Here is a 20,719-nt window from a genome sequence, read left to right on the forward strand (position 1 = left end):
TCTTGTTTTAATCAAATCAAAAGAAATTGAAGATATCAGATTTTGGTACATATGAGATTGCAAACGCAAGTACTTCTAAAAATATCTGGAACAATATTTGGATCTCTCTCTTTCATCTCTCAAATGGGTTTCAAGAAATTCTCCTACTGCATTTCGGGTTCGGATTTTTCGGGTATTCTACTCTTCGGCGAATCCAATGCCACGTGGCTTATGCCTCTGAACTACACCCCATTGATCCAGATTTCTACCCCTCTCCCTTACTTCGACAGAGTTGCGTACACTGTCCAGCTCGAGGGCATTATGGTCTCGCAAAAATTACTCCAGCTACCCAAATCCATATTCGAACCCGACCACACCGGGGCGGGTCAAACCATGGTCGACTCCGGCACGCAGTTCACCTTCCTCCTCGGACCCGCGTACACCGCACTGAGAAACGAGTTCGTAAGCCAAACATCGAATTTCCTGCGGGTTTTGGAGGATCCGGATTTTGTGTTCCAGGGGGCGTTTGATTTGTGTTTTCGGGTGCCGTTAAACTTAACGGACCCGCCTAAACTGCCGTCTGTGAGCTTAGTGTTTCGGGGCGCGGAGATAACGGTGACGGGCGAGCGGTTGCTGTACCGGGTCCCGTATGAAGTGAGGGGGAATGATTCGGTGCAATGCTTCACGTTTGGGAACTCGGATCTTTTGGGGATTGAGGCTTACGTCATCGGGCATCACCATCAGCAAAATGTGTGGATGGAATTCGATCTTGAGAAATCTAGGATCGGTGTTGCGCAAGTTAGATGCGATCTTGCAGGACAGAGATTCGGCCTTCATCTTTAGTTTCCACTCTCGCACGTGCTTAATGTCACGTGTGTTTTACTTAGGACACAGAGCCCTAGGTCAACTAGTTCAGAGATTTTAAAAAATGTGGTCCAATTGCAATCGTCCACGTACGACAGCGGTGTACAGAGATATGTTGTACAGTTTTGTGAGGATTGATGGTGAAATAAAATAGATGGTCCACGTGTTTTGTTTTCATTGGAGGGGATAGTCCAACATTAATAAATTATATCAGTATTATTTACCGCTAAAGTCAAGTTGTATTTCTCATATATTAGATAATATAAAATATATATATATATATATATATATATATATATATATATATATATATTATTCATTATATTCATTAAACTGAAAATAAGCCTGTTTAATTTCGTAGACCACACATTGGATTTGGATTGTTTGGGCCAAAGCTTGAAACTCCAATCCGTTAAAAGCCCGGCCCATTAATTTATATCAGCAATTCACCAATTCTATAACATAAATATAAAAGATAAAAAATTTAAAGAAATAAAAACATTCACCCTTTGATTGGCTTCCACACTAAGAACTCAAGTACATAATAGACAAAACACCAATTCTTAATTTATAATCTACACGTGCGTATTAAATATATTGTGTTACGTATTTTGCAGGAAATATTTTTTGAGGAATATAAATTATGGTGACTCAACGACTCCGTTAAGGTGAAACGGACCTGGTGCCCACAAGAGTACTCGATAATGCTAATATTTTGCACCAACTTACCATTCCCGCAATTAGTTGAGCTAAATATTTCATCATATAGAATGTATATTACCTATATATACTTATTATTAGTAGTCTTCAAGAATCCTTTATATATATATATATATATATATATATATATATATATATATATATATATATATATATATATATACACACATGTGTGTGTGTGTGACAAATCCTTGTATCTATATTATATATATTCAGTTACCATTACTGGATTGTCTTTGCCACCACTCAAAAAATAATCGTCCAGCAACCTATTGGCCCGACCAGGATAACCTATTGAAGCTTTGCTCTACTTCACTCTTTCATCAATTAATTAACTATTTCCCCCACTTGATCAAAATTCAACCAACATTCTTCTATATATAAACATGCATCAAACCAATATATTTTCATCAATTCATCAAATAACAAGAAATGGCAGCCATTTCTCCATCGAAAACACTAATGTCTTTTACGGTTCTTTTCGTGGCACTTTGTATCTTCCCACATATCAATGCTCATCCACCCCATATTAACGGAGGGAAAACCCGACACTACAAATTTAACGTGTGCATATATTTATGTTTCATTTAAATCATAGGCGTTTTATTATAGGTATATAATGTATGTATATATTTTGTTTACTATTTGTAGATTCAAATGAAAAACGTGACAAGATTGTGCCACACAAAGAGCATGGTTACGGTAAACGGTAAATTTCCAGGGCCTAGTATCTTCGCTAGGGAAGGCGACCGCCTTCTTATTGAAGTAGTCAACAATGTTCAACACAATATCTCCATCCATTGGTATATATAGTTTATGATAAGATGTATATATATATTCTTGATTGAGTTTTAAACACATTCATCATGTTTTAATTGTATCTATATATATAACAGGCATGGAATTCGACAGCTTCGGAGTGGATGGGCCGACGGACCAGCATACATAACACAATGCCCCATACAAACTGGGAATAGTTATGTGTATAACTTCACTGTAATTGGGCAAAGAGGAACCCTATTTTGGCATGCACATATTTCATGGCTAAGAGCAACTGTTTATGGTCCTTTAATCATTCACCCTAAATTAGGAGATAATTACCCTTTCACCAAACCCTACAAGGAAATCCCACTCATCTTTGGTAATTAATCATCAATCTTAATAGCTTCAAACTTTTAATTAATTCTAAATCGATTTTTAATTTTTTTAATTGTATTTATAGGAGAATGGTACAATGGAGATCCCGAGGAAATAATCAAGCAAGCTTTGCTAACAGGCGGAGGTCCAAACGTGTCGAACGCGTATACTATCAATGGATTTCCTGGTCCATTGAATAATTGCTCAGCCAAAAGTAATTCATTGTAAAGCATCATTAATATTTAATCATGTTTAATTAAGCTAATCTAAGCTAATTATGCAGATGATACGTTGAAGGTGAGGGTGGTACCTGGAAAGACTTATCTCCTGCGTGTGATCAACGCGGCGCTGAACGAAGATCTCTTCTTCAGCATTGCTAATCACTCCTTAATTGTTGTCGAAGCTGATGCAGTTTACGTTAAACCGTTTCGTGCTGATACAGTACTAATCGCCCCTGGACAAACCACTAATCTTCTTCTGGAGACTAAATCACGGTTTCCACGCGCTAATTTCTTCATGGCGGCGAGCCCGTACATCACCGGTACCGGGAAATTCGGGAATTCAACTGTTGCTGGTATTCTGGAATATGGAAACCCAGGCAGAAAGTTTCCGGTGTTTAAACCAACCCTACCAGCTCTAAACGACACCGTTTTCGCCACGGATTTCGCCAGTAAATTGCGCAGTTTAGCAACGCGACAGTTTCCGGCTAATGTTCCGGTGAAAATCGACAGGCGTTTCTTCTTCACGATTGGGCTCGGAACGACGCCGTGCGATCGTGCAAACGTGACCTGCAAAGGTCCGAAAGGGGCGAAATTTTCGGCTTCCGTGAACAACGTGTCCTTCGTCCGCCCAAACACGGCCTTACTCCAATCGCACTATGCCGGGAAATCGAGAGGGGTTTACGGATCCGATTTCCCGGTGTACCCTACCCGGTGGTTTAATTACACCGGAACGCCGCCGAATAATACAGTGGTGAGCAAAGGAACGAGAGTTGAGGTTTTGCCTTTCGGCGCGGGGGTGGAGCTGATATTGCAGGATACGAGTATCCTCGGGGCGGAGAGCCACCCACTTCATCTCCATGGATTCAATTTCTTCGTCGTAGGAAGAGGTTTCGGAAATTTCGACCCGGAAAATGACCCGAAGAATTACAACCTTGTTGACCCGGTTGAGCGGAACACGGTGGCGGTGCCGTCGGGCGGTTGGGCTTCAATTAGGTTCTTAGCAGATAATCCAGGTCAGCATTTATTTTATTAATCTTATTTTAATATTATTTAATAAATTAATAATTAATTTTTTTGAATAAAATTGGCAGGGGTGTGGTTTATGCATTGCCACTTTGAAGCACACGCAAGCTGGGGTTTGGAGATGGCTTGGTTGGTTCTAGATGGGAATCTTCCCTATCAAAAGATGCTTCCGCCGCCAAACGATCTTCCTAAATGCTAATCTTTCATTTGTCTCTAATTTGTTTAACGTTAATCATTAATTATATGTAATTTTTTTTATTAATATTTAAATAAAATAAAATAAACTATTTTTCAAAAACATTGGGTAACCAAAAAACAAAAGCCTAAAGTGTTTGTTCTTACTGGGTTTACCAAGGGAAAAGCCCAGACAGCTTCTGGACTTATGATATTAAACTGGACGTAAATTGACTATAATTGATCAAAATATTAAGGGGTCTTAAGATATAAGTCCCTGGTGACAAACCGTATTAGAACTAAATGACAAGTCTAATTAAAATTTGCTTCACATCATTTATTAAATTTATTCCAAAAATGCCCCTCTACTCACAAATTCAACATTACAACAGATTATAAATATACTATGATGAACTATGGTATTATTTAACATTTTTAAATTTGCATCTATCATTTTTTTTTTAATTTTTCGTAGAACACGTTTTTTTTTTCTTTCTCTTTCATATTTTTCATTATATAAAAATCTATTTTTCCTCTTTTCTACATAAAATTAAAAATTATGGCTACTTTTTTCTTTTTTATTTTCATTTTTCGTATTTTTTCATTATATAAAATCTATTTTTTCCCCTTATTTTCAAAATAAATTGAAAATTATGATTTTTTAATTTTTTTTTTGCTGTAGACATCTAAAGAATTCTGTAGAAACCTTTAGTAATCCGTAGTAACCCATAGACATCTTGAAACCCTAACTCCTTTCAACCCTAGCCGTCAAACACCATAGACACCCATAGACACCCATAGACATCTGTAGACAACTAAATCGAAAAATATTATTTTTTTCCCAACAAACCCTAAATCCGATCCACCGCCACCACCACGCCACTACTCCCCCTCTCCACCCCCCACACCCAGACCCACCTTCACGATTCATCCATGTGGGTTGCAAGCAAACAACGAGCCTGCCATCACATAGCCTCCCGATGCAATCCCTATGCCGAGCGTCGCCATAGCCATCGTCGTCGCCTACCATAACCGCCGCCATCATACCGCTGCCATCTGCCATAACCACCATCAATTGAAAAGAAAAAAAAGGAGGAAGGGAGGGGGGGACGTGTGTGAGAGAGAAGAGGAGAAGAGATCAGAAGAGAGAGAGAGAGAGAGAGAGAGAGAGAGAGAGAGAGAGAGAGAGAGAGAGAGAGAGAGAGAGAGAGAGAGAGAGAACCAGAACGTGATATGTTGAGCGGTTGAGCGGCGTGAGAAAGAGAGGGGAAGAGAGAGAAATAAATAAGAAAAAGAAGAGACACCGTGACTTTTATTAGGTATTGTAAGGGTATTTTTGGGTTAAATAAAAATCAAAGGATGTGTATCAATTTTTATTTTAAAATAGGGATGTAGTTAAAATATTTTATTTGAGTTTGTCACTCATATCTAATTAAGTTTGGTTTGAGGGGTGTGAGGCATATTACCCCAAATATTAAAGCATATATTAGATCTAAAACAATACATCGACTATAAAAGAAATACAGTTGATTTATTAATCGACTATAGTCGATTACGTGAACTATCATATATAACAATACTAAGATCGGACGAGTGGGAGAAGATCTGCCACGCGATGAAGAAGTTGTCGATTTATAAGAGGAGGGCTATTTCAATTTCACGATGTTTCGGGAGGCTATATCTAAGAGCCACTATAATATAATATATATATTAGACAGGTGATGGAATCCAAAAAATTCAAACGAGACGACAGCCAACAAAATAGGGGTTAGAACAATTCAAACAATTTCTTGATTACAAAGTAAAACAATTGAAGGCTACTTGCCAACAATTTCTATGAACATGAAACTAGCTTCTATTTTACATGATTTTTACTTATAGAAAAGTTTACTCTTTGATTTGCAGATTAGATGTACACATATAAATATTTTGACTACTAATACACTTATTACAAGGGTACTTAAAGAATTGTCAAATAAAAGGTTATATGGATGGTAGAACTAGTGTTGTTAATTGAGAAATTAGATGTTACACCTGATTATTTATACCGAGTGACTAGAAACCGTGAATCTATATATAATTACACACATTCGTATATATGTGTATTTATTGAGTAGTTATTTCACCTCATCTACGAATAACAAACACCCAGTATAAATAACCATGTGTAACAACTTCCCGTTGTTAATACATGATGTTTCAACTGAATTAATAATCCTCATAATTAATCAATCAATCAATCTCACTTAAACATCACTCCAAATCATAGTTGGGACAACCGCCTACTCAGGTCAACATTCAATCTGTTAACCCCTAATTCTAATTACCAAACCAAACTAACAAATTCATCAAAAAATAATTTTTCTTTTAAATAAATCGAAACTAATAAACACACACAATCACACACAAACAAACAATATATATATATTCATTCTTCATTACCTATATTTTCACCACCATCTTAGCAACTCATAAAAATTATTGCATTTCTCCAATCAAGTAATAAAAAAAACAAAAAAAATGAATTCTCACAAGCCATTGGTCTTTCTCGTAACCGCATTGTCCCTTTTACTCGAGTTATCGGTATCCAAACATTCAGGCGTAACGCGCCACTACAAGTTCAACGTACGTACACACTATAAACACATATACATTTCTCGTGTACATATATATACTTACACATATCCCCGATTGATTAACATATTTTCTTATTTACGAATACAGATCGAAATGCAAAACGTCACAAGATTGTGCCAATCGAAGAGCATAGTGACAGTGAACGGCCAATTTCCAGGGCCGACGATCACTGCAAGGGAAGGAGACAGAGTCGTGGTCAAAGTAGTCAACCATGTTCAGTACAACGTCTCGATTCATTGGTAAATAATAACATGCTAAACATCATTATTAATTTCCCTCTGTTAAATGTAATTAACTAAATCAAACAAATTAACAGGCACGGAATCAGGCAATTAAGAAGTGGCTGGGCCGACGGGCCAGCGTATATTACCCAATGCCCGATTCAGACAGGACAAAGCTATGTCTACAATTTCACCGTTACCGCACAACGAGGCACACTATTTTGGCATGCACACATTTCGTGGCTTAGGGTTACACTCTACGGACCTATAATCGTCCTTCCGAAGAAAGGAGTACCCTATCCATTCCCACAGCCCTACAAAGAAATCCCGATAATTTTCGGTATACATTTTTTTTTTGAAGTAGAAAATTATTCGTAACTATGGAACAAGAGTAAATAAATTCGATTTACGTAACTTTGTAGGTGAATGGTGGAAGGCGGATACGGAGACAGTTATTAATCAAGCACTTCAAACGGGGGGAGCACCGAATATTTCGGATGCTTTCACAATTAACGGCCTCACGGGACCCTTTTACAACAATTGTTCAGCTAAAGGTGAACACTAATTTCGTAAACGAAAAAATCATACATTTCAAGAAAACTAAGGCCTTGTTTGGTTGGTTATACCTAATTATAATGCAGATACATTCAAACTGAAAGTGAAGCCAGAGAAAATTTACATGCTGAGATTGATCAATGCTGCACTAAACGACGAGCTTTTCTTCAGCATTGCGAACCATACTATGACTGTTGTCGATGCTGATGCTGTGTACGTAAAACCGTTTAAAACGAACATAGTTCTGATAACCCCCGGACAGACAACAAATGTACTTCTCAAGACGAAAAAACATCGTCCAAACACGGCCTTCCTAATGGAAGCAAGGCCCTACGCGACGGGCCCCGCTTCGTTCGACAATTCCACCACCGCCGGAATCTTGGAATACCATCTCTCCTCGAACAACGCAACCAACAATAATACAAAGATTGCCCTTTTAAAACCGTCGCTCCCCAAATTTAACGACACCGTTTTCGCGACGAAATTCAGCAAGAAGCTCAGAAGCTTGGCTAGTTCAAAGTTCCCCGCTTTAGTGCCACAGAAAGTGGACAGGAGATTTTTCTTTACGGTCGGGCTCGGGCTGAACCCGTGTTCAAGCCCGAATAAGACCTGCCAAGGCCCGAATAACACGATGCTTACAGCATCAATCAACAATGTGTCTTTCGTGATGCCAAACACGGCTCTGCTTCAGGCCCACTACTCGAACCAATCGAAGGGAGTGTACACCGCCGATTTTCCGGCCAACCCGCCGTTCAAATTCAACTACACGGGCAACCCGCCGAGCAATCCCGCGGCGGCGGCGGGCACGAGAGTGGCGGTGCTGCCGTTCAATGCTAGCGTGGAGGTGGTGCTGCAGGACACTAGCATCGTCGGAGCGGAGAGCCACCCGCTCCACCTCCATGGATACAACTTCTTCGTATTGGGTCAAGGGTTTGAGAATTTCGACCCGAATAAGGATCCGGCGAAGTTCAACCTGGTTGACCCGGTTGAGAGGAACACAGTTGGCGTACCCTCCGGTGGCTGGGTGGCAATTCGTTTCCTAGCAGATAATCCAGGTAACATATATTACATTTACAGAAATTCAAGAATTTATTATGTAATAAATTAATGTGTTTTTTTTATATATATAAATGAAATAGGTGTATGGTTCATGCATTGTCATTTGGAAGTGCATACAAGTTGGGGTTTGAAGATGGCTTGGGTTGTGATGGACGGGATACGCCGGAATCAAAAGCTACCGCCGCCGCCGAAAGATCTTCCCAAATGTTAAAATCGGATTTTCTTGATTTTCTTTTTTTATTTTTTACTCCTTTTAGTTTACTTTAGTACTACTCATTCTTGCTGATTTTATTTTTATTCTCTTTTTGCTATATTTGAGAAAATGTAATGTAACGAAAGTTATATTTGATTTTGTACCCTATGATTTTTAAGAAAATGCATATTTTATTGTAAATTACGGTCATCCCATGAGGTAATGCCAAATTACGAAAAAATCCCTCATGTTTGAGTTATTACAACCATCCCTCAATGATAAATCTTCTTACAAATGATGTCTAATTCAACAGAATCTTCTGCATTCCGTGGAATGTTCTCTAGTTTGTAATCGTTTTGTGCAGTTGTTTCAAATGTAGAGTTCAAATGAGATAAAAACGAGTAGAAACTAAAGAATATTCCACATAATCTAGAAGAATCCACTAAATTTGATAACCCGAGAATAGATTCTAAGAAATTCATAATTAAAAATGATTATAATTATCAAAAAATCAAGGATTATTCGTAATTTAACATTACTTCAGTGGGTGGCCGTTTTCATAATATCATTCACTTTGTGCTAATGTAAAAAATGCGTGTTTTTTTGTATAAAATACGCTACAAAATCAGTTGGAGAAAAAGACAATAAAATAAGGTGAGAAAAAGCTATAAAAAAAAAAAAAGTGGTTACTTGAATTTAATTTAATTACAAAATCCAAATTCGAGGAGAATAAATAAATAACCCAAAAAATAAAGGCAACTCCAAACCCATTTAATCAAATAACTCGCCCACGCCACCGGCCCACCGCACCTTCCACTGCCAAAAAAAAAGTAAAATTAAAAAAAATAAGAAACCCCAACAAAATTCCCTCCACCGCCGGAGACGCCGTCGTAATCCGCCATTACGCCGGTGCCTCCGACTCCCGCACTGCACAGTAAATAAAATCCGCGACGAGATCAACGAAAAAAAAATAAAAAATGACACGCGGCTGCAAGCTCTCATTCCACGTCGGCGTCGTGATAGCCGCAATCACTTACATCTACTTCTCCACAGTGCTCGTCTTCATCGACCACCGGTTCGGGCTCGGGTCCTCCCCCGGAATGCTACACGGCGCCGTTTTCACTTTCTTAGCTGTCATGTGCATCTCCAGTTATCGGCTCGCCGTTTACACCGATCCGGGTCGGGTACCCGGTTCTTTCGTACCCGATGTGGAGGATTCCGATAGCCCGATCCATGAGATCAAACGCAAGGTCTGTTATTCCTTTTTATCATTTTTCAATCTCTAATTATATGCTTGCATGTTTGGTTTTTTTTCGGAACTACGAAGGTCTCTCGTTTAATGCATTTCCTTTGTTTAGTTATTTCCGCCATTTTTTAGGGATTTTTCGTTTTATAATTTTTTTAGGTTTAGTAAAGTTTGGGGTTTTTTTTTATCTGCTGAAGTATTGTTGTCATGTTGGGTTCTTGATTACCGCTTCAATTTCATGATTTTCCTTCGAATTGAACTGTCGATTTGAAATGTATTTACAGTTTTCGTAATTTCGAGCAGGAGCCTGTTGTATTGTGAGCTATTTATCAATTGATTTGAAATCGTTCGATTTTTTAGTTGGTGATTTTGATTCTTAGTGCCTCCAATTTCACACAAGAAAAAAAAAAAAAAAGAAGACGAAAAATCCATTCTTGAATTTGAAATAGTGTTCTGAACTTGGTATATTTCCTGTGAATCGTGGTTTACTTTTTTCGATCTTTTTCATGTACCTGATTAATTTGCCTGTACTGAATATCCGGATCTGATTGTTTAACGTTTGTTGATCCACAAATATTAAACGGTGACCAGTTTTAGTAGTTCTTTGCTTAATATGAGCATAAGATGCTGATTGGTTGTGTAACCACGTTTGACTTTCGGTTTTTTTATGTTGGGATTGGCGGTTGACTGGTCGTCCTAGAATCATAAAATCGTCGGTGCTGTTTTAAAAGGAAAATCTTGAATACTTTCAGAAACATACAGATGGAGTTTAGCTAGTGGTACGGAATTAAAGTCACGAAATAGTTACACAATTGCGTTATTGTTATTATCGTTTTCGTTATGTGCTCTTTTTTAGTCGTTGGCTGATTTGTTTTCTCCGCTTTCTTGCTTGACGTGTATATTATATAGATCCACGCCGTAATTCAGTGGCGGATACAGTATAGTGCTAGCTAAGGGGGGCCATGGCCCCCAAACGCTTCTCAAAAACATACTATTTATATAATGATTTGTTATTTGGCATTGCAGTTCTGTTTTATAATATACACATGTTTGGCGTCACGAATTAATTGCCATGGGATTTTTTCTCGTTAATCTTATCATTACACGGGATACGCGTATCTTAAATTGAAATGCCTATTAACTAAAGTTCCATTACCATTTTCCGTATCTATTTTAATTTTCTTATTTCATTTTCTGTTGTTTCTTTTTTTTTTTGGCAGGGCGGTGATTTAAGGTACTGCCAAAAGTGTTCACACTATAAGCCTCCTCGGGCCCACCATTGTCGCATATGTAACCGTTGTGTTCTACGAATGGTATGTCTGGTCCACGTCATTATGTTTTCTCATTTTTATTAATAAAAAAAATATTCAAAATAATGTCGTATTAAACTTCTGTCTCGTAATGCAAGGATCACCATTGCGTTTGGATGAACAATTGTGTCGGACACGCCAACTATAAAATCTTCTTTGTGTTTGTCGTTTACGCTGTTATTGCATGCATATACTCCCTGGTACGTTTTTTTTTTCTTTTTTTTTTTTACTATCCCTCTGCTTTATACTGTGACTCATATATACTCATGAATTAATTTCAGATACTGCTCGTTGGTAGTGTGACGGTTGATTCTCAGCAAGATGCCGACGAATCTTTCAGAATCATACATGTTAATTACTTTCCGAGTTTTTTATTATATTTTTTCGTTTCTTTTTCGGCTTTTATATTTCTTCTGTTTAACTCACTAGAGTATTTTGTGTGCAGATCATTTCAGGGTTACTATTAGTACCTTTAAGTTTGGCTCTGGTGTTTTTCATCGGCTGGCATATCTATCTCATTGTACAAAACAAGACTACAATCGAGGTTTATCTCATTTACCGATTTCTAGCCTTAAAAAAATATTTTAAAAAATACATAAAATAAAATAATTAATCTTTTTAAATGACAGTATCACGAAGGTGTAAGAGCAATGTGGCTAGCAGAAAAGGGAGGCAATCTCTACTCACACCCATATGATATTGGTGCATATGAGAATTTGACAGAAGTGAGAAAACCTTTTTTTTTTTTTTTTTTTTTTTTAATCTTAAAAATTTGATCTTTCTCATTTTTCGACTGATGCAGATTTTGGGCCCGAAAATGATTTGGTGGCTGTGGCCCACATCAGAGCATGTTGGTTCAGGGCTTCGTTATCGGACAAAGTATGATAAACTTATGGGATCACCCACTCCAGATTGAAAGTCGATTTTCAGACATGTTTTTCTACTGACCAAACGTCTTTGAATCAATTTTCTAGTACGAGTTTAGTTCTTGATTTCTAAATTGCAGCATTGTATTTTATATAGGTTTTTTTTTTTTTTTTTTTTTTTTTTTTACTGTCGCGTCGTATGGAGGTTTTGTTTTACGCATGTCGTTACACTAGAATGTTCGTTTGGTTCTGTATAGAGAAATCTCACCGAAATGCATTATAGTGTAAAAAGAAATAGGGAGGGGTCGAAACCCCCTGTTGAGTCACACCAGTAGAGGAGAGAAAGGTAAATTTTGCAAGAAAGTGTAAATCTCGTGACTGTAAAAGATTTTCCCAGCAATAGAGAGATGGTTATACCTTTTTTTTTTTTTTTTCTTCTCTACTTGTGTAGGGTTGTTTATATATTAAGCCCTCAAAATGTTTAGATGTTTACGGGTTTTAGCACGTAAATCCCGTTTAACTAGTTTCATATACTAGACAGTCCCTCATTTTAAGTTCCGCTTACAGTTAGCTCTATACACACTCGAAATGTCTGCAATGCCTTTTAGTAAACGATTTTGTATCTTCTTTTTCTTCTCGGTTTTATTTATACATGTAACCAAACACCCCTTATCCATTCTCGATATATAATTATGGTTTCCAAACATGTCTGAATCTTCCCAAAAATTATGACAAAAAATCGAAAAAAATGTAAAAAAAATGCCATGCCCAACCTCTTACCCCTTTTTGCGCCACCGTAGCTCCGTCGTGTGTTATAAAATAGCAATATCCAGTCATATTAAATATGAATACTAAAATAAGCCCACAGTTTTGCCTACAAAACTGGAAGGTATCATCTGGAACCCTCTCTTCCAAATTGTTTTTTTTTTTTTATTTATTTATCTAATTCCCAATTTCCAACTGCTGTATTTTGAGTATGTGCTGTGGGGCCCAACAATGACACGTGTGTGCCCCGTATGGGGTTTAAACCTCGTGCCCTTCAAATGGTTCCTCACCCGCTGCCATGTGATTCACAATTCCCCACCCTCCCTCTCCCGAGAGTTACATCCACGCTCAACAAATGGCTCAACCTTAGCGTCACGGTGAGACGCACTCGCAGCGGAGGCGCGTGGGCTATGAGTAAAGCAATGCAATAACTGGGAAAACGATGGATATATATTCTGGGATAAACCAAAACGCAGTGAGGGACCATAACTCACACTCAAGAGTCAATTGCAGCATCTCCACACCCAACTCTTTCTTTATTTAATTTCCCCTAAATCTCAGGTTTTCCAGGTTTTACATTGGCTACTTTATCAAATCGAAAAAAGGAAACTTTACTGGGTAATCTTTATTTATTTATTTTAAAAATCATAATGGATGAAGATATGATCAGCTCGGCTGAATTCAACAGGTAGATTTCATGGGTTCTTCCTACTTTTCTTTTCTTTCTGTGTTTCTTGTTTTTGCATACTCTGTTTCTTGATTTACAATTTACTATTGTTCATTCTGCTTAGTGGGATTTCTATCTTCTTTCTCTTTGATTTTAATGCTGTCTGAAGAATCACATACAGACGAACATGTTGTCGGAAGAATCAGTGCCTGTATATTGTAATTGTTGTTATATTAGGGTTGTTGCAAGTGTGAAGAATCCTCCCCTCATCTGATTAATTTAACTAGGCTCTGATCAATAATTGCAATTAATTAGCATTGCTTGCTTGAACAGGAAAAGAAAAATCCAAGGCGAACCGATGGAAACCCCTCGTCCGAAGCACGTGTGCTGGGATCAAAGAGCCGACCACGGTTCTTCGTCGTGTTCAGTTACCGAGCAAACGAAATTAGTGACTAAAAACTTATTAGGTGGATCAGATGCAGAATTCTATAAAGCTTACCCTTCGTACACAAACACAACACCCGTATCTATCGAGCCTTCGACTTCGTGCGTTAGTTGGGACGGAACTTCTTCAGCTGAGATCAGTGTTTACTCTTTAGAGAGCAGATCAGTCACAAAATCGAGTACCGGAAAATCGAAGCCTTTATCCATATGTGAAGAACTCGATTATCTCCATGAGGATGATCGAGAATTTGGAGGTCATGCTGATGTCAGCTTCTTGGAACATGAAAATGATGGGATTATCGATCAGTTTACAGGTAATGATGCTTATGTCCTCTCATCTGGAAGGTGGCCAGTTCATCAAGGTAGAACGATCTCTTCGTCGTTTTTTTTTTTTTGTTTTAATTAAACGGTTTAACTTGAATTAAAAGTTCAAACATTTTCTCGTATTTTTCGGTGCAGATAATCAAGAGGACACGAAGAAACTAACCATTGATAAGGAGTTCGAAGAGTACTTTTCGATGCTTATGATGTAATATATGGTATGCACAATATATTAAAAAATATATATAAATAAAAAAAATGTTCGAATAATTTGAGATTTCTACTCTTTGTTCGTCTGTTTCGTTGTGTTTATTTTGTATGTTATGATAAGTTTTACGATTTTTTCCCGAGTTGGTGTTCCATAGGCACGTTCTTTGGCAGTCACACATATCAAATAATGTCTGTGATTGAGATAATCTTATTAACGATTGAGATAATCTTATTAACATTATTCGATCGCAGAAACAAGACTTGCAAAAACGAAAAAACGAAAAAGAAAAGACACAAAATACAATATATAGGCCGCGTGATAAAAAAAAATAAAAAAATCAATGAACTCGTAAAATTATTTAGTTGATGCACAATTCAACATCCCTGTCAGCACTTTGGAAGATCGAACGGTGGCGGAGGCAATTGCTGACTTGGCAACGGCCCGTCGAGTACAATCCAAGCCATTCTCAATCCCCAACTTGTATGTACATCGAAATGGCAATGCATAAACCACACCCCTGCGTATAAAAAATAGCTCCACTTATTATACATATATCCTAATTTACTTTTTGCAACTTTTACGTTTTTTTTTTTTTTGGGTCGATACTCACCTGGATTGTCTGTTAGGAATCGAATGGCAACCCATCCGCCAGATGGCACACCCACCGTATTCCTCTCGACGGGGTCCACAAGATTGAAATTCAAAGGGTCATTCGTCGGATCATAGTTTCCGAATCCTTCTCCAACTATGAAGAAATTGAAACCATGTAGATGAAGTGGATGGCTCTCTGCTCCAAGAATGCTCGTATCTTGCAGAACAAGCTCCACACTAGTATTGAAAGGTAGAGAAACAAGGCGGGTCCCGTTGCTCACTAAGGTGTTGTTTGGTGGTGTGCCCGTGTAGTTAAACGGATTTTGAGGATTGGTAGGGAAATCCGTTGTGTATCTACCGTTGGATTTTTTGGAGAAGTGGGCTTGTAATAGAGCTGTTGCGGGAAGGGCAAAAGAGACATTATTAACTGAAGCTGCGAATTTCGTTCCGTTGGGGCCCGCGCATGTTGAGTTTTGGTTGCATGGGGTTGTACCGAGTCCGACAGTGAAGAAGAATTGCTTGTCCACTTTTTGTGGGACGTTTGCTATTGTGTATTTAGGATTATTCAAGCTTCGGAATTTCTTGGTGAAATTGGCAACGAAGCTCGTCGCGTTGAATTGCGGGAGAGTAGGTGTAAAGATTGCGTTTTTATTCGATGGGTTTTTTCCTTCGTATTCAAGAAAGGCGGTGACGGTTGAGTTGTCGAAGGTTCCTTGGCCGGTGGAGTAGGGCTGTGCCGCCATGATGAAAGTGGCGTTTGGGTGGTGGGATTTTGTTTTAAGAAGAACATTGGTGGTTTGGCCTGGGGTTATGACTACCACGCTAGTGGAAAATGGCTTCACATAAACTGCATCGGCTTCAACTATGGTTAAAGTATGGTTAGCTATGCCGAAAAACAGTTCGTCGTTCATTGCAGCGTTTATCAGACGAAGCAAGTACGTCTTTCCAGGCTTCACCTTCAGCTTGAATGTATCTTAAAAAAAAAATCGACACATTTAAAAATTTGATCTTTATTGACGAATATTATAATTTAGTGATATTATTACCTTTCGAGGAACAATTGTACGAGGGTCCTGGACGACCATTTATAGTATATGCATCTGAAACATTTGGACCACCCCCTGTCTGAAGAGCCTGGCTAATAACCGCCTCAGGGTCCGCAGTCCACCACTCCCCTGAAAAATCAAGAAACACGAAGAAAAAAATTAAATAAAAATCGGATCTTTGATAAAAATATGAGATTTTTATTTTGGTGAAGTGGTTACCAAAGATGATGGGGACTTCCTTGTATGGTTTTCGGAAAGGGTAAGTCTCGTTTTTTTTCGGGAGGATGATAATCGGACCGTGGAGAGTTGACCTAAGCCATGAGATATGTGCATGCCAGAACAGAGTACCTCTCTGCCCTGTAATGGTGAAGTTGTATGTGTAGTTTTGGCCTGTCTGAATCGGGCATTGTGTTACGTATGCTGGTCCGTCCGACCATCCGCTTCTCAGTTGCCTTATTCCATGCCTGCGGATTGTTTACAAAGAAAAAACGCAAAAACTTTTAAGTTTTTCTATATTCTCGAAGCAATAGTATTATATATATATATACATATAGTATATACAATGCATAATATGATAATCTTTCTTACCAATGAAGAGTAATGTTGTTCGTCACGTTGTTGACCACCTTGACTAGTACTTGATCACCTTCCCTAGCTATAAGTCTTGGCCCCGGAAATTTACCGTTAACGGTAATAATACTCTTTGTTTTGCACAATCTCGTTACGTTTTTTTGCACAATCTAGCATACGAAATTAATTAAACACTTATCCCCATACATATATATATAGAAGAGAAAATATTGAAAAATTTAACGTACGTTGAACGTGTAGTGCCTTGTCATGCATGAAGCAGGCTCGGGCAGAATCGACGAAACGAGAAGGCAGAACAGAAGAGCTGCCATTGTTGTTGCTCCTGAATAAACATTAGTGAACATCTTTTTTTTTTTTTTTTAATTTCTTGTTTTGGTTGTTTGTTATGTAATATAATTAGTTAATTCCGAGGTTGTATAAATAAGTAGATGATTAGGTAATAAGGGCAACTGTTATTAGAAGATGAACAGTAAGAATGGTCAAGCTGAGTTTTAGAGTGCTGCTAAAGTAAGATTAGGCTTCCATTTTGTTGTCCTAATCTTGATTAACATCAAAGGTTTTACTACTAATTACACACCATGTTGCAAATTTGAAGTAGTAACTTTGAACTCAAACAAAGTGTGCTTTCATATTCTTTGTTTAATATGATTAGATGGAATAGTTTTGAAGGGCTAATTAAATAAATTAGCTTTGAGAATTGAGATGGAACATCAGTTTCTTTATTAAGCATTTGATATTAAATAAATAAATAAATTGGCCCAAAGAATTTTTATTTTTTATTTTTTTATTTTTGGATTAATAATTAATGTGATGCATGAATCTTGTAATAAACAGTTCAAATGAGTTATTAGTAGCAACAGATGCATGTGCCACCAGTTACATGAAAATGATATAGCAACCATCAATTGGCCCTCTTTTTTATTTTAATTTCTTTTTACATTTTTTAATAAATAATGCTTACCATTAATCATTATTATTAATAATTATTATATTATGTGGAAAACAATCTCTTAAACTTGAATCTTCCAAAAGTTTGAATGTTCCTCAATCAGCCTACTTTCCAACTGCTATTACTTCCTATTGAAGAAAATTGACCAATACATATAAATGATTTTGTGCAATGAAAAATAAAACATTTTTTAAATAACAAAATATGCAATCTAATAACCATATAGGTGAACTAGCAAACCTACACTCTCGGATAATAGTTTGTAAATATACGAGAAACGTAAACCATGTGTAACGAGCTTCACCTAGCGAGTAATTTTACACCATATATAAAATGAACATAAAGGAATTTACCCTAATTTCTTTGTTCCTAATTAAGTATGAGCAAATTCAATATAATCTTCAGAACGCATAAACTTACATACAAAATAATTATATGTATATCCTAAACAAGGATGTAATAAACAACCGAGTAGCCATGCATAACTAAACCTGGGCCGCCCAAGCTACTTCTATCACCTGATGATGAGCGGCGCCGCCACCGAAGAAAATATCAAGCTCCGGCGACTGGAAGTAGCCATTCTTGGGAGGATCCCTCTTCGTTCTCCGGTCAATCTTCTTCTTCCTCGGCGGCGGCGGACACGCCATCGCCGCCTGTATCTGGTTCTTCGGAGTTGTACACCCTTGCTCCGCTTCCATTTCTCAGCTTTATAAATAATTACGTACGACGCTGTACTCTTTATTCACGTACAAATTTGTACTACTACCTGCTGTACGTACCTTATTCTTGAAAACCCTAGAGAAGTACAACAAAAGTTGAGGTAGAAGAATATGAAACAGCAACTAATTAATTAATGGAGGATTTATTTAATAATTAATTGTTTTTTGAATTTGAATTTGAATTTGAATTCTGCTACTGAAAATGGAATTTGGGTGTTTAATTTTCTGGGTATTGATAGAGTAGTGGTGTAGTGGAGGAGGAGGAATAGTTAAAAGGTGACAGTTCATTATGGGGTGGCACCGACTTGCTCTGCCTACGTGGCGGTGGCCCCACACCGTCGATTCAAATAGGGCGGCGCCGAATTTTTTTTTTTTTTGGAGGGAAAAAATAGTGGTGGCCTTCACTCAGTTTAAATTTCCGCCGCAGGATTGCTTTTGTTTGGATAAGGGGAAATAATTAATTAATGGAGTACGGAGGAATTGTTCTTCATTATTTAATTAATTAATGGGATCAATTAATGGCTAATTATACTTTTTGCTTTTACCCTAGGGCGAAGGCAACGAGTAGACGATTCAATGTGCTTATTCATATTCATTCAATTCAAATTGGATTGATGCTCAATCTTCTTGATTAAAACTAAATTTTCTCTAACTCCAAGTTGAAAAATATTTCATATAATATAGAAAATTTCACTAAATTTGATACCGTATAGCTAGACGTGTAAGAAGATTATTTTTTTTTTTTCGTAATTTTACTTAACTTCAGGGTGAGCGTAATTTATCCGAAATTAAATAGGCCTAACCTCTCTATTCGGCCTAGTAGTATCTTCAATTTAGAGCCCATTTATAGGCCTCTTTTTATAGGTTTTGTAAATAAAATAAGTTTAGTATGGGCCACAACTAATCTCTATTCGTACATTTTAGCCCAATCTAAAGCCCACTTTAAATACCCGATTGAAAAGGGCATCTACAATTCATATCTATTTTTATTTTTTTTAAATAATTCGATTTTATTCATTAAATTGTCAATTTAATTTTCTTAAAAAAATAAATAAAAAACAAGTGTGTGTATACAAGAAATTGAATGATTAAATGAAAAATGGGAAGACCATCAAAATTATGAGCCACGGACAAGTGACATCTTCCACACATGTGACTTTGCCACCCTCTTCCCCCACACGTGTAGGCCACTCGCCTCATTGGGGGTTGACTTTTTATAGATAGCTCCACCAAGATTTGGTCGCACCCTCACGGGGGACCAGACACACAAAACCAATTCATTAACTATTAACCCCTTTTGTCCTTAACCGCGTCACGCTGCATTAATTATTTACTACAATTTTGTTAAAAGTCAACCCCCCCCCCCACCCCACTCCAACTATATATTATGAAAAAACAAAAAAACATAATATAAACCTTCCCTCTTTTTTATGCAACCACAAATTAAATTGGATTCTTTTGTTGGCACACAAGATTTTTTTTTCTTTTTCAGGTCCAAATTAAGTAATTACACTAGACAATTAAATGCAAATTACGACTAGCTCCTAGAGATTATGTCAAATTACGAAAAAAGTTGTCGTTTAATAAGTAAATTTGACTCCGCAAGGATAAATGTGTAAGACAATATGTAGTTGATGACGATGGTTGTACGTAATTGCACAAAAATGAGGTATTTTTTTGTAATTTGACTTTTCTCGGAATTCTGACCGTAATTTGCCCGATAATTAATGGTTTAATCTTGGACAAAATGTATTTTATATGTGATGATTCGGTGTTTTATTTATTATGTGTTGACAAACTTGTTTTTTGATTAAATTGAAATTGGTTGTTGACTTATGGGAAAGTTAAAATCTTCTGGTAACTCACGGGCGAAATATGAGTTTGACATTCGATTTGTGACATTTTTGCTATAACCAAATTCATGATCAACTGCCCTAAAACATTAATTATGGTTAAGTGCAAAAGTTAACTTATAAACTACTAATATAAGTGTTAGATATGTGATGCTTCTTTAGCAGTTGACCCTTAATCTTACCTGAAAGTTTATGGTTTAGTTAAGCTTCTTGGTCCACCTTAAAAAAAAAACAAAAAACATAATGTGTAAGAGAAACAAAAAACATTGGTCCACTTCATTTATATTTATATATATATATATATATATATAAAAAATAATTATACATTTTTGTTTTAATATTTATAATGTAGATAGA

The 20,719-nt window shown here is 37.1% G+C and overlaps 6 protein-coding genes across 8 annotated transcripts; 5 read left to right on the top strand and 1 right to left on the bottom strand.

The window, feature by feature from the left end:
* The first annotated feature begins 36 nt into the window (after nucleotides 1-36).
* LOC148767257 (aspartic proteinase PCS1-like) lies at nucleotides 37-1,074 on the top strand. The gene has a single exon (XM_088823647.1). It carries the CDS (start codon nucleotides 52-54, stop codon nucleotides 820-822), a length of 771 nt encoding a protein of 256 aa, XP_088679773.1. The 5' UTR covers nucleotides 37-51; the 3' UTR covers nucleotides 823-1,074.
* Nucleotides 1,075-1,830: 756 nt separating this feature from the next.
* LOC105952969 (laccase-17) lies at nucleotides 1,831-4,151 on the top strand. The gene is made up of 6 exons (XM_012976573.2): nucleotides 1,831-2,127; nucleotides 2,215-2,366; nucleotides 2,460-2,704; nucleotides 2,786-2,914; nucleotides 2,984-3,934; nucleotides 4,013-4,151. Exons 1-6 carry the CDS (start codon nucleotides 1,996-1,998, stop codon nucleotides 4,141-4,143), a joined length of 1,740 nt encoding a protein of 579 aa, XP_012832027.1. The 5' UTR covers nucleotides 1,831-1,995; the 3' UTR covers nucleotides 4,144-4,151.
* A 2,386-nt stretch (nucleotides 4,152-6,537) lies between these two features.
* LOC105952790 (laccase-17-like) lies at nucleotides 6,538-8,966 on the top strand. The gene is made up of 6 exons (XM_088823646.1): nucleotides 6,538-6,743; nucleotides 6,843-6,994; nucleotides 7,072-7,316; nucleotides 7,399-7,530; nucleotides 7,618-8,586; nucleotides 8,671-8,966. Exons 1-6 carry the CDS (start codon nucleotides 6,639-6,641, stop codon nucleotides 8,799-8,801), a joined length of 1,734 nt encoding a protein of 577 aa, XP_088679772.1. The 5' UTR covers nucleotides 6,538-6,638; the 3' UTR covers nucleotides 8,802-8,966.
* A 586-nt stretch (nucleotides 8,967-9,552) lies between these two features.
* Nucleotides 9,553-12,635, top strand: LOC105952968 (DHHC-type zinc finger family protein). Its single transcript, XM_012976572.2, has 7 exons — nucleotides 9,553-10,033; nucleotides 11,250-11,342; nucleotides 11,438-11,539; nucleotides 11,621-11,689; nucleotides 11,785-11,883; nucleotides 11,969-12,064; nucleotides 12,142-12,635. The coding sequence occupies exons 1-7, from the start codon at nucleotides 9,761-9,763 to the stop codon at nucleotides 12,253-12,255; spliced, it is 846 nt and encodes a 281-aa protein (XP_012832026.1). The 5' UTR covers nucleotides 9,553-9,760; the 3' UTR covers nucleotides 12,256-12,635.
* Nucleotides 12,636-13,447: 812 nt separating this feature from the next.
* On the top strand, nucleotides 13,448-16,380 carry FHL (far-red-elongated hypocotyl1-like protein). Of its 2 annotated transcripts, none has more exons than XM_012976569.2 (4): nucleotides 13,448-13,658; nucleotides 13,971-14,443; nucleotides 14,541-14,620; nucleotides 15,240-16,321. In XM_012976569.2, the coding sequence occupies exons 1-3, from the start codon at nucleotides 13,621-13,623 to the stop codon at nucleotides 14,612-14,614; spliced, it is 585 nt and encodes a 194-aa protein (XP_012832023.2). In that variant the 5' UTR covers nucleotides 13,448-13,620; the 3' UTR covers nucleotides 14,615-14,620; nucleotides 15,240-16,321. The 2 variants fall into 2 exon arrangements, with proteins under 2 accessions (XP_012832023.2, XP_088679891.1); XM_088823765.1 differs by having other exon boundaries at nucleotides 13,462-13,588; nucleotides 15,240-16,380.
* LOC105952967 (laccase-17-like) lies at nucleotides 14,821-17,436 on the bottom strand. Of its 2 annotated transcripts, XM_088823764.1 has the most exons (6): nucleotides 17,069-17,436; nucleotides 16,839-16,990; nucleotides 16,470-16,714; nucleotides 16,251-16,379; nucleotides 15,224-16,177; nucleotides 14,821-15,130 (listed from the first exon to the last, which is right to left on the bottom strand). In XM_088823764.1, the coding sequence occupies exons 1-6, from the start codon at nucleotides 17,183-17,185 to the stop codon at nucleotides 15,000-15,002; spliced, it is 1,728 nt and encodes a 575-aa protein (XP_088679890.1). In that variant the 5' UTR covers nucleotides 17,186-17,436; the 3' UTR covers nucleotides 14,821-14,999. The 2 variants fall into 2 exon arrangements, with proteins under 2 accessions (XP_088679890.1, XP_088679889.1); XM_088823763.1 differs by having other exon boundaries at nucleotides 16,251-16,714; nucleotides 17,069-17,252.
* Nucleotides 17,437-20,719: the final 3,283 nt, after the last annotated feature.

The sequence above is a fragment of the Erythranthe guttata genome, chromosome 10, assembly GCF_056151865.1.
Source record: "Erythranthe guttata isolate IM_541 chromosome 10, IM_541, whole genome shotgun sequence".
NCBI lineage: Eukaryota > Viridiplantae > Streptophyta > Magnoliopsida > Lamiales > Phrymaceae > Erythranthe > Erythranthe guttata.